Source organism: Sus scrofa, chromosome 13, assembly GCF_000003025.6.
Source record: "Sus scrofa isolate TJ Tabasco breed Duroc chromosome 13, Sscrofa11.1, whole genome shotgun sequence".
In the NCBI taxonomy this organism is placed as follows: Eukaryota; Metazoa; Chordata; class Mammalia; order Artiodactyla; family Suidae; genus Sus; species Sus scrofa.
Window position 1 is genome coordinate 159,179,298 of NC_010455.5, and position 13,176 is coordinate 159,192,473.

Genomic DNA, 13,176 nt, shown 5'->3' on the forward strand with positions numbered 1-13,176 from the left:
AGCTGTCTAACTAGGATCTGATAGCTTCCCCAAAAATGCTGATTTTTTTTTGGATGTTGGCCCTCCATGATAATGGGAAGGAGCATAAGGATCAAGTAGAAACTGAGTTACAGAATTAAGATTTTGAATAAAAAATTGTTACTTTTTGGTAATTTTTTTTTTGAGGGGAGGGCACTAAAGCTCACTGCCGTCTAATGACTTCCTGGAACCAGGGAGTCTTAAAGATTGCTCAGTTTATTTTAAGAACCTATGGACAAAACAAGCTAACATTTTAAAAATTTAATAACTACTCCTTTTCTTTCTACTGTTCCCTAAATAAAACTAAGGCCTGTGCCTCACTGAACTCAGCATTTTTCAGACCTGCAATCCATTCCAAATCCCAATCTCCATTTTGAACTGAGTTTTAAACATTAAAAAAAAAAAAAAATTCTTTTCTTCTATGAATGAGCTTTCCAACTTGCTAAATATCTTCTAAGACATCTGCTTTCTGATGAAACCCAGGAGCCTCCAACTCTTAGTAGAACATTCACTGTGTGGTCTTAAAAGAGCCATATGCATGGATTCCTCTTGCACCATGCACTCCAAATTTGGATAAAACTTTCTTGAATCTATTTGACATAATGTTCTATAAAAATGTTCCAAGAGATGACACATTTTAAAGCACTATACCTCATTTACTGAAACACGTCCAAGTATAAAATTCATACAAGAAAAAAAGACAGCATCTTTTTTTTTTTTTTTTAAAGATTTTGGAATAACAGTTGTCCTAATATAACCAGCCTTTGCTGCCATCTAGAGGTAAAAACTACAAAGTGAAATCAAGAGTTATCAAGAAAACACAAAATTAATTGCAGCAGCAAAGATGTAGAAACAATGGGAGCCCAGTAACTCTCAGGCAGCTGACTCTACCAATGACCACCATTTCAAGTCATATTGTCTTCGCCAACATATATCAATACAGCTTACAATAAACAAGGCCCGCCAATACTGCGTTCCATACCAATTAGTTTACTGGACAGATTTCAGTTCGTAATAACCTATGGTATTCATATCACACTCCTAGACAATCTGAGTCAGTAGATTCTGAGATGGGATATAGGCACCTGCATTGTTTTAAGCCCCTCAGGTGGTCCTGGTGGGCATGTAAGACCACTGGGCCATGAAACCCTGGCCATCCACAGTGTTGACCCTCCCATATACAGGCAGGTCAGAGTTCCAGGTGAAAAGAAAACTCAACGTTTACATTTAAATGAGGTTTGACTATGGCGGTGTTTATCAAAGTATGTTAGGCTGACCACATGCATCAGATAAATCACCCTGAGGTTTATTAAATATGTGAATTCCTGGATGCCTCCATAGAAAGTGAATATAGATTCTAGAGGAAAAGCCCAGGGATCGACAATTTAAGTAGGCTCCCAACATAGATTTTTGTACACTAAATAGGACAACCAACCTAAATCTTGACAAAGTTAAAGGACATCACTGAAATCTATCTTGGAAAGTGTATTATCAATGCTATGGTTATAAGATCAGCTGACTTGTATTATGATTTCAACTGCAGCTGCTATTCATGGTTTGAAGAATATGGTCGATGTTTACAGAAATGTTCTGGTCTCTGAAGCATTTCCTTTCTTTTTTTATGCCTTAATATAACTTAGTGTTGCTTTTAAAAACTGAATACTTATTACAGAAAGTAGAGAATATAGAAGATATAAGAAAAAAAAAAGCATCTATAACTTTACTAACCAGAGTTAACCACTGATAGCACTGGTGTATTTTTTTTTCTAGTATTTTCTGTTCAAAGATACATAGTTAAAGCAAGTATACAGTTTTAAAGCCTGCTTTTAACATTTCTAATTATTTCCCTATATTTTCAAAAGCATCATTATTTAAAGATAGCATAATATTTTCATGTGATTATAGTATAATTCACTTACTCTATCTGGCTTGTTAGAGTCTTAAACTGTGTCCATTTTTCATTGTTAAAATAATGCTAAAATGAAGAGCCTGAATCTCTGATTCTCTCCTGGCAGGAGAATGATATCGGAGTATCAACATTTCATTTGCTATATTTAGGATTAAGTACCAAAAAAAAAAAAAAAAATCAGTAAGAACACTAAAGCCTCAAAACTCAACTAGTGCCTAGGCATAGAGAAGGCTGACTGTACCAAAAGGAAGCATATTCCCCATATAGTTTAGCCTTAATTGAAGGACTCATATTTTTAGCCAGGGCTGTGTAGTATTTACTTTATTGTACTTTATCAGTACAATAAAATGTGGAAACAAATTTCTATAGAATGAAAAACAACATAAGAAAGGTTTCCATGAAAAGCGATATTACAAATCTATGGTGAACACTACAATGCATTTTTAAAAGATTTCTGTCTTTGAGTTCATAGCAAGAAAAGGATGATGCAATAAAAGAGGAAGTCATCATCACCATCATTGTGGATTATGAGAGAGCTATAGTTATTAGCTGAGACATTGTCCCCATCTCTTTACCAAGGAGTATTCATATTCAAGGAGTGTTCTTCCCAAATAAAAGAAAATAAGAGTGTATTTCTAAGCAAATATGAACTAAATCAAGCCTTTACTCCTTTATACACCAAAACCCACTTTCCCAGTCCAAATCATTCAACCCATCTGTGATTCCTCTCTCAAGCCTCGTATGTTAACTATTAAATATTAATACATTTCTACTTCCATAATGTGTCTTTGCTAACCTATGTCCTTACTATTCCCCCACTACATACATACACTATCTACAGAATCAGGTATAATTTTTGATATCTAGTCTACACTCCCATTCTGCTTCTCAAACACAACCTAATTTGAAGTCACTCCATCTTGTATCCAATTTCCTACCTTAGGGACATTGCCAAAAGTATTCCTTTACTCTGGAATGCTCTCCAATTACTGCTGTTAAAAACTGTAAAAGTCTTTTGAGGCCCAAGTCAAATGCTACTTTTATGAAGCTCTCTTAGACCCCTTAGTTGAAATTAATCTTTCTCTGGAAATTTCATGACCTTTTGATCTTATCACCCACTATACTATAACTGCCCAAAAGCAAGAAACATAACCTATATATCTTTGTATCTAATATTATCTACACTTGAGGGCCTTGCACACAGCATAAACTTAACTCATGTTGGCAGAACTGCTTTACTGAAATTTTTTCTTCAATTTGACAATCTTTATTCTGATGTGTTCCTGGAACCTAGCGTTTTCAACAAAGCCAAAATCGCCAAGCTGTCTCTGTGTCCTAAACAATGCCTGCTTCTCCACCAACTGTATCATTAATTACTTTTTGTTTTTCTGTTTAATTCAAGATCAAGGAGGCATGCAAACAGAGAACCCCAACACGGATCCCTAAGCCAAAATCTACAGGCATCACTAAGCTTTCCCCTAAGGTTCTTCAAAGGCCTATGGATAAGACTATTCACCATACTGGCTGTGGGAAACTACACATCATAAGGACTGTCACTTCTAATACTTTCCTCCACATGGGAGGGAAAAGGTAAGTCATGCCAATGCACTGCCAGGATACACTCACCTACAGAAATATCTGGAAAGCTGGAATTACCAGTGCGGAAGGATAAAGAGGAAGGGCTATCTCTCCAGGAAATGATGAAGCAGCAAACAGACAAATGGTTCACTCACAGGTTCCTGGACCTGGTGAATATCATCCTGAAAGACTAGCACATCTACAATTATTTTACCTATATATGTATATGCTTATATATACCATCACCGGCCCAGACATATACTCCAAATCCTCCCAATTCCACATCCTCCTTGTAATCCAACCCAAGGCTGGACTACCTACCATTAGCCTGGGATAGGACTGAATTCATTAGATAGTTTTCTGGTAAACCTAGAAGTAATTCTTCATTTTATAGAACTTTGCCAAGAAGATATAATAGCAAGAATTCCTAATCTGCTTCAAGAAAGATGACTCTCGTCAAAATTGAAGGACGATTAAAATCATATGTTAAGATCTAAAAATATGACTTCTTTATGGACAGGGGTGAGGGGGAGATTGGTATCTTAGTTATAAGTAGAAAAGAAACAACAAGAGTGAGTAATAGCTAAACACATCCTTTGCATGGCCTACCTGATAATCGCTGGTGCAAGTTTGGCTGCTGGCACTCAGTCTTCTGTCCCATTTTTCCTAGGAGGTTGCCCCTCCTGTATCTACTAGCAATGGAATCTCATTGCTAGGCTTGTAAAACAAACCATATTAGATTGATATTGCTGCTTTTCTATAGTAATCAGGACACTTGAGAATCAAAGGTCACTAATAATGAAATCTTTGAGATTTCATTATGAGATCACTGTCTTGAATTTTTAAAAAAAGACAATAATTATCACCTCATACAGCATTCTTTAATCATATCTCTTCCCTGAATCAATGCTACAGAAAAATCAGTTGATTCAACAAAAGCTTGGGATCAGGAAACTCAAATTCTAATCCAAGCTTTTCACTCATTTGACATTGAGCATTAGTCTATGCCTTGAGTTTCTAGTATGCAAAACCGAAGAGCTAAATAATTCTTCAGGTCCCTTCCAGTCCTGATAATCCATGAGTATGTCCAACAGAAAAAAACTGAATTCAGTCATCTCCAAGGTGGAGTTTAGTCCCCTGGCAGTAAGCTAAAGCAGTTCTTTTCATCACACTAAAAACTCACTGAATCAAGAGAAAGCTGTGTCTGTAATCTAGTGTAGACAGAGTAACACAATGACATTTTAAGATACGGTATTTTTGACATAAGAGACAGTTATATCTCACAAAGATTCAGCGAGGGAAAAAAAAAAAAGTCTACAAAGAGCATGACTCAATGTTTTCTGTGATTTTGCACCAAGAACTGGAGGCAAAATCCTAGAGGAAATGCTCCTCGCTAGGGACAGTGCTTTAGCTGGCTGTCCTGGGATGGAGTCAGCAGGGCAGGAACAAGGGAACTGCCATTCTCCACATTCATCCAGGCAAACTAGCTTCAATGCACTGATGCCACTATACAAATGTCCCTGGGACCCACTTCAATGTCAAGGAGGAGAAGAAGGAACTGGGAATCTGGGTAGTATTGAGCTATCAATGCAAACCAAAGAGAGGAATGATGTGCAGCAGTCTCAGCAGATAAGTGGAAGAGGGAGAATGTAGGAAGACTGGGTGAAATAAAAACCCAAAGTGGGAGTTCCCCTTGTGGCTCAGCAGATTAAAGACCTGATGTTGTCTCCATGAGGATGTGGGTTTGATTCCCGGCCTCAGTCAGTGGGTTAAGGACTCGGTGTTACCGTAAGTTTAAGTCACAGATGTGGCTTAGATCTGGTGTTGGCATGGCTGTGGTGTAGGCCTCAGCTGCAGCTCCAATTTGACCCCTAGCATGGGAACTTCCATATGCTTCAGATGCAGCAATAAACAGAAAAACAAAAACAAAAACAAAAAACCCCAAAGTGGAAAAGTCTAAGTTAAAGGAAAGCAGTAAGAGAATAATGGAAAGAGCAGACTACAAAAGAAGATGATCAGAAGTTCCCATTGTGGTGCAGCAGAAATGAATCCAATTAGTATCCGTGAGGATGCAGGTTTGATCCCTGGCCCTACTCAGTGGTTTGGGGATCCGGCATTGCCATGAGCTGTCGGATCACATACTGCTGTGCTGTCGTTATGGCACAGGGCAGCAGCTACAGCTCCGATTCGCCCCCTAGCCTGGGAACTTCCATATGCCGTGGGTTTCACCCTAAAAAGAAAAAGAAAAGAAGATGATGATGCTCTGACACAAAAATAACACAAGAGAGACAGTTCAGAGGGAAATACAGGGCAGTAGGACAGTAACCGGTGGATGGTGCAGTGGGAAAATGTGTAAGGTGCTTAGGGCTGTGCCTGATATTAGCAGGTAATCTTAAGTGAACAGAGAATGAGGGAGAGAAGGGCCATTCAGTCAAGACATAAGTGAGAAAATGTGCTAAGAGACAGCAATGGTATATGATAGGATAAGGAAAAGCATTCATGCTGGGTAACACTTAACACTGATAATTATGCTGATGAAAAGAAAAAACACTGATAATTATGCTGATGAAAAGAAAAAACACTGAACCACCTGGGGTGGAAACCAAACAGACTGAAAAAATCATGAAACAAAAGAGGAAAAACAGGCACCAGCAATACTCCAAGAAAAACACAAAGCCCTGGAAATGTTTTACCTTGAAGATAAGCACAAAATATGTTGCATGTTTTCAAAATTGCTTTCTCCTATGTTAGGAGACTTCCTAAAGTACATTTTCATGCCAAGCCAGCACAAGTTCAAGAGTAAGCAAGATAAGAGGGACAAGATACTGTACAAAGAACTAAAAAAAAAAAGTATAGGAAAATAGCAACACTTCTATGGCAAGGAGCAGAAACCCATCTTTAAATGGTAATACAGTTCTAATTCCACTAAGACAAAAGCCTTTAACAAAATCTAGTCTAACAAAAGGATTACTAACCAAAAATCATGCTTATTTTAAATCAATATATTATACCATTAAAAATACATAAACAATTTAGAATTGGAAATAATATTTTAAGTTTAGAAAAATGCTGTTTGACCTATATAACACAACCAAAACATAAAGAATTTGCTTCCTAAGCATAACCCTGCTTCTGCAGAAATGTGGTCCCTCCGAAGAACGAGAAGAATAAAAGAAGCTATCCTAATAATTCTAGTGATTTCATTCAGTTAATTTTTAAAAGGAAACAGATAAAAATCTAAGTGAATAAAAACACATTCAAACTGTAACAAAAACTTTAATAACCTGATACTTGTATGGTATGCTGGAGTCTTTCCTCATTCCTTTATTAGCTTCAATGACTTCTGAACTAATCTTTTAGCTTTTTAGAATAAAGTATCTGATTTCAGGATGAATGGGCTGATCTAATATATGATAATTATGGACGAGTAATGAAGTAGTTGATATAATAGAGTAATTCTCTCAGGGGTGTTTTTCAAATTCCTGCTTTTGAGGACATGGGACATAACACTTGAGGTCTGACACTGAGTCTGGCCCAGTCTTTCTGTATGTCCTGGAAGTTAAGAATGGTTTTACATTTTTAAATAGAAAAAAAAGCCAAAAGAATATTTTGTGAAATATGAATATTACATGAAAATTCAAATTTCATTATCTATATAAGTTCTATTGGAACACAGCCACACTCATTTGCTTACATATTTATTATGTGATTGTTTTTATGCAATAACAGCAGAGCTGAGTGAATAGTTGTGACACAGACTAGCCAACATAGCCTAAAATATTTACTATCTGGCTTTTCACAAATAAGTTTCCTGACCTCTGGCCTACTGTGAACTAGACTGATAACAAGGAACTCAAGAATAAGAACTTAAGAAGAGCTTAATTAACTGATTTTTAAAAGCAATGTAAGAATGCAGTTAAGAATTCTATGAAAGCTGATGAAAATGGGGAAACTATATTTCGAGCTGTTTGTTGATATATTTAGTAAAATGTATATAATTCTATGAATGCACTAGTGTTCAACTAAAGAACGTCAGATAAAAACAGGTCAAAGGATTTATTTGTGCCACAATATAATGTAGTGTATAACTGTTGAATCTGAGTAGGGGAAATGGAAGTATTTCTATGCCTTACAAATTCCTGGCATTTTTCAAGACATGTTATTTGGAGAAAGAGGTGTAAATGTGTCCTTTATACATTCATAATTGCTGTCAAGAACCACTTGTTTAATCATTTGCAAGAATCATAGAAATTGTATAAAGCAAAACTTAGGCCTTTTGTTACACAGCCTTCAAGTAGAGAACAAAAATGTTGTGTACACTTTCTCTTCTTTCCTTCCTCTCATCTTTTAAAATTTATCCTAACTTTGTTTTTTGCTTTTGAACATCTGTCTTGAGATAATATTACTTCCATTTTGAATGAACCACATCAATGTATACACCCTTTAATGTAAGCAGATTATGTTTTCCCTCTAATTTCACTACAGGGCCTGAAATAGGGCCAAGCATGAGACCTCAATAAATGATTTTGAAAATGACATGCTCTGAAGTTGACCTCTTGTTGTATGTTATAAACATCTACTGTAAATATTCCAAGTTAAATTTTATATGTAGAGGCAACGATTTACAACATCTACTATACATGGCTGCCTATAGGTAAAATTAGTGCTATAGACTATTCTCAAAGTCCAGTGCTACAACCTACTTATCTGTGTCTCAAAGTAATCAATGTTCTTTAGAAGAGTACGCTTTGGGAGACAAAGGGTTAATAAACAATTTGATAACAACGATGTATATAAATAAAAGGTTTCTAAACTTTGAGCCTTAAACTTTTGGTTTCCAAAGGAGAGAAGTTGAGGGGTGGGGGGATGCTGGGGGTTTGGGATGGAAATGTTATAAAACTGGGTTGTGATGATCATTGTACAACTATAAATGTAATAAATTCATTGAGTAATATAAAAAAATAAACTTTGAGCTTCTTTAAATTGATAAAGCATTTGTTACTTATTTGTTTGTTTGTTTATGGCATGCAAAAGTTCCTGGGGCCAGAGTTTGAAACTGAGCCACAGCAGGACAACACCAAGTCCTTAACCACCATGCCACCAAGGAATTCCACGGACTGTTATTTTAGAGATAAGATTCCTATCACTAATAATTAGAATAATTAACTTGGAGAAAGTGCAGAGACTAGTTTCTGATTGTCTATCTATGAATCAGCTTCTCCACTTATCAACTGAATAATATTGGGCAAATCACTTAACCACTTAGTGCGTCAATTTTCTCATCTATAAACTAGGGATAATAGTAACTATATCATGGTGTACCTGTGAAGATTAAATGAGCCAATGCACGAAAAGCAATCAAAACAGAATCACCACTCTACAAATACAAATTACTATTGTGACCGGCAGTCTCCCTGCGCTATACACAAAAGTATCGTCACACTTCAGTTTTCTAGTTAGATGCTTGGAAAAGATGGCACCAATGATTTAGAATAAGTTTGGAAAGCGTATGAAAACCCTCAAAAGAAGTAGAGGCTCAGAGTTTTGAAGAATGGTATCTGGATGGGATGAGAAATTATGTCTACCTATGTATATGACACCAAAAGCCCTGCAGCATGCATTTACTCATTCAGCTAATATCTATCAAACACCAACTAAGTACCAGGTCCATTTTGGGCTCCCGTAAAATGTAGGATTCTAGTACAGGCATATCTCAGAGATTTTTTGGTTTGGCTCCATTTCAGACCACTATCAATAAAGCGAATACCACAATAAAACAAGTCACATGAATTTTTTGGTTTCCCAATGCACACACAAAAAAGTTATATTTACACTATATTGTACTCTATTGAGTGTGTAATAGCACTACACATAAAAAGAGTACATACCTTAATTAAAAAATAATTTATTGCTAAAAAATACTAACCAAGAGGGTCACCACAGACCTTCAATTTGTTTGTTTCTTTTGTCTTTTTGCTATTTCTTGAGCTGCTTCCCAGGCTAGGGGTCTAATCAGAGCTATAGACGCCGGCCTACACCAGAGCCACAGCAACTCGGGATCCGAGCTGCGTCTGTAACCTACACCACAGCTCACGGCAACACCGGATCCTTAACCCACTGAGCGAGGCTGGGGTAGAACCCGAAACCTCATGGTTCCTAGTCAGATTCGTTAATGACTTCGCCACGACGGGGACGCCAGACCTTTAATTTGTTAAAAAAAAAAAAAAAAAAAAAACAGTATCTGCGAAGCACAATAAAGTGAAGTGCAATAAAGTAAGAAATGCCTGTAGAAAAACTATAAGTCTTGAAAAGCCACAGATATGTACAAAAGGGTCACATGTAGAATAAGAGTAAACCTTTAGAGTTTACATAAAGAGTAAACCTTTATGTAACTGGTTTCTAAGTTACATACCACATCTAAAAAGTCATGAAAACAGCCAAAACATAGTTCATTTTCCTGACAAAAAAAGCTGGATAAGTGTCATACCCAGTGTGTCAGTGTTTGGTCATCCATGTATTTGTATAGTTTATCCTTAGAAAATTGGTACAAGAATTTATAACTACAAATGTCAGGCCTTTGTTGTAGAAAGATGTAGACTGTTGAATAAATGACTAAAATGCTCCATCACCTTGCCACCATAAGCATGTACTGGGAACAGGTGATAAGGAAAAATTTTTTACCTATAAGCAGGTAGCATAGCAGGCAACAGGAATAAAGGCATTACTACCATGATTTTTCCCTTCTCTGATGTAAGGCACTATTTCTCCTTTGACTTTCAAAACAAAATATAATTCACATATTTTAGCTGATCTTTCCCCATTAACCTAAGTAGAATCAGAAAACATGAATTGGTACAACTGTGATTTCTTCCAAATTCGAGAGGTTATATAGGTTAGACAAATCACCAAGTAAATAATCAATCAAGCAGATCTCAAGGAAGTGTATGTACTCACCTACCTTCAAAGGAGTTAACAAAGCAAAACCCCTCAATAAATTTAATGTTAGCAATTTTCAAAGCTCAGTCTTACAACTAGAATGAACCCAAGAAGTAGGGTGAACCTGGGGACTCCAACATATCTTGATGGGAATTCCGGCAACTTAGATGAAAAAGGCTGTAGCACTTTATCATTCTAACTAGATTCAATGTTTAAAACCGTAGGTTGGTAAAATCCTTAAAAAGATGATCTCTAAGGATCCCTCATTTTACAGATTATGATACTGAGGACCAGAGAAGCCACATAGTAATAATGGGAAAAGTGTGACTTCGAAAGTCAGGTGCACTTTACTATCCTCTTCCCAGATCTCTCCCTTGCTGTATGTTCCTAAGTACATTAAATTTTCTGTTTCTCATTATAAAAATGAAAGTAACCTTACCTTTTAAGCATGTTATGAAGATAAAATGAATTCATATTTAAGAAAACATCTGACACATTGTACATACTCAATATATGTTCATTTTCTTCTACCCAAAGGGTGACTAACTTTAGAGACATATAGGTGGTGAGGGGCAAGAAACAGAACTAGGACCAAGAATCACGATCCCCTTCACCACTCAAAGGGAATTCAACTATTTCTTTCTTTCTTTCTTTTTTTTTTGGTCTTTTCTAGGGCTGCACCTGCAGCATATGGAGGTTACCAGGCTAGAGGTCCAATGGGAGCCAACGCCACAGCCACGGCAATTTGGGATCTGATCCAAGTCTGCAACCTACAACACAGCTCACGGCAACGCTGGATCCTTAACCCACTGAGCAAGGCCAGGGATCAAACCCGAAACCTCAGGGTTCCTAGTTGGACTCATTAATCACTGAGCCACGACAGGAACTTCTCAACTATTTCTTAATTGGCCTCTATCCTTGAATCATACCATAAAATACAGCTTTTAACACCTTAGTTACAGGGGGCAGAGGTTATTAAAGTAAAAGTGAAATACCACAGCCTTAAAAGAAAGGCATTTGTACCTTCAAGAAGAAGCATACATTTGCTAGAAACAGAGCAACAAAGAGGAAGTTTAATCAAGGAAGTATCACACTGGCAACATTTAAAAAAAAGACATTTGCTTAGTCTGTACCTGAAGCCTGCCCTTCTGGAAACAATGCTGTAGCAGAATTTTGTCTTTAATGGATATTTCTCAACTCATATTTCAAGACTAACGTTTGCAGCAAATATGTATCAACTGTCAATCATGTGCACAGTCCTGTGGACTTTACAGACATGATCAGGTTTTTGCTTTGTTCTAATAAATATTATAATCTAATAAGGAAAGAGGCCAACTTTGAAGGATGATTTAAAAAACAAAAACTGTACATTAAGCCATGGGACTTGAAAGTTCAAGGCCAGCCTGTGGTGAGGAGTTACTTAAGGTGACTCAAGGATAAAATGTTCACTGAATTGGCAGCCAGTACACATAGAATAATAAACATTGTCCAAATTGTATCAACTGAATTCTAGTCTTGTTTCTGACACCAACTAGCTTTAGGATCTTGTCAGGTTACTTGACATCTTTAGGTTTCACGTTCCTTATCTCTCAACTGGGAGAGTCCAAGTGAATCTCTAAGTCTCCTTTAGGCCAAATAATCCAAATTACATGATGATGATAGCAAGAAAAAGTAAAGTTTTTATTTACCTCGTACAAATGGTGCCAAAGTGCACCATTTGTATTATCTTCATTTAAACTTCGCAACAATCTTACGCAATTACCATTATTATCCTTATTTTACAGATGAAGAAAAGGAAGCGAAATAGTATTAGAGGCCTGGAGTCGCGATGTGAACATAAGCAAATTGGACCTAATCTAGGAATTAACCCTTAACCACTAAGCCTAAACTCCCTGTCTCCGCGAAAACTGTCATATCTATTAAGAAACAGGAAAACGAAAAGCAAAAGCTGCTTGGGAAGGGTTTTTTCCCAAATGGAAGGCAGGTCTGAGTTACTGTCACACTTGTCTGTCTCACGTGTTAGTAAATCTCCCACACCACTTGCTCCGTGACGATAGGGTGTTCCCTCAGCGGTGCGCACCTCGGCGGGGCAGAACCCGGCGACCGCCAGAGGCTGGCGGGGGCTGAAGTGCAAAGAAGGGCTGGGGGGTGGGGGAGGCCCCGCAGCAACGCGGGCACAGTGGGTACCTGGGCTGCTGGCTGCTCTTGCTGGCTGGTTCTCCCACCACTCATCTCCAAGATCGTCTGCCATCTTCACGCAGAACTCAACGTGGAAGGACCACTAGCGAAAAGCAGCTGCTGGTTGGGACTCACGCCGCCTCAGAGGCAGGCAGCCGGCGTTGCAGCACGCGGAGTCTCTCCTCAGGCACCGTCGCCTCCGCCCCGCGGCGATGACGTCACAACCTCCGCCCCGCCTCCTCAGCAGCTGCGCCCAACTCGTCGCAGTTTCTACTTGTGCTCATGGGCGGGTTCAGTCTGGAGACTCAAAATAACCCCCCTCCCACAAAAGCAAAAAGAAAAGAAGGTATGTAAACAAAGGAAGTTTTATCATCCGTTTAAATGCTTCTTTTAGAACTTTCTGTTTAAATTTTATTTTTGCTGAATGGATATTGTCGAAAGTGTGAGACGGAATGCTAAGATAATTTTTCTCAGTTAGGTTTCAAAGAAGTTGAGGCGCGGGAGAAGGCCGGAGCACGTGGATGTGTTTTCGTTGGTGTGTGGGTATTGGGACATCC

General features: G+C 37.8%; 2 protein-coding genes across 10 annotated transcripts in view; one reads left to right on the top strand and one right to left on the bottom strand.

Annotated features, from left to right (window-relative positions):
- FILIP1L (filamin A interacting protein 1 like) overlaps positions 1-8,194 on the top strand; it is a 298,130-nt gene extending 289,936 nt beyond the window's left edge. For all 5 annotated transcript variants that reach the window (XM_021071310.1, XM_021071312.1, XM_003132710.6 and 2 more), the window contains one exon: positions 3,330-8,194. In XM_021071310.1, coding sequence (XP_020926969.1) covers positions 3,330-3,521 — 192 coding nt within the window. In that variant the 3' untranslated portion in view covers positions 3,522-8,194. The remainder of the gene's footprint in view (positions 1-3,329) is intronic.
- The window catches only part of CMSS1 (cms1 ribosomal small subunit homolog (yeast)), a 393,374-nt gene extending 380,518 nt beyond the window's left edge, over positions 1-12,856 (bottom strand). For 2 of the 5 annotated variants that reach the window (XM_021071318.1, XM_021071315.1), the window contains exon 1: positions 12,629-12,856. In XM_021071318.1, the coding sequence (XP_020926977.1) occupies positions 12,629-12,673 (45 nt within the window). In that variant the 5' untranslated portion in view covers positions 12,674-12,856. The remainder of the gene's footprint in view (positions 1-12,628) is intronic. The other 3 variants (XM_021071314.1, XM_021071317.1, XM_021071316.1) reach the window with 3 other exon arrangements.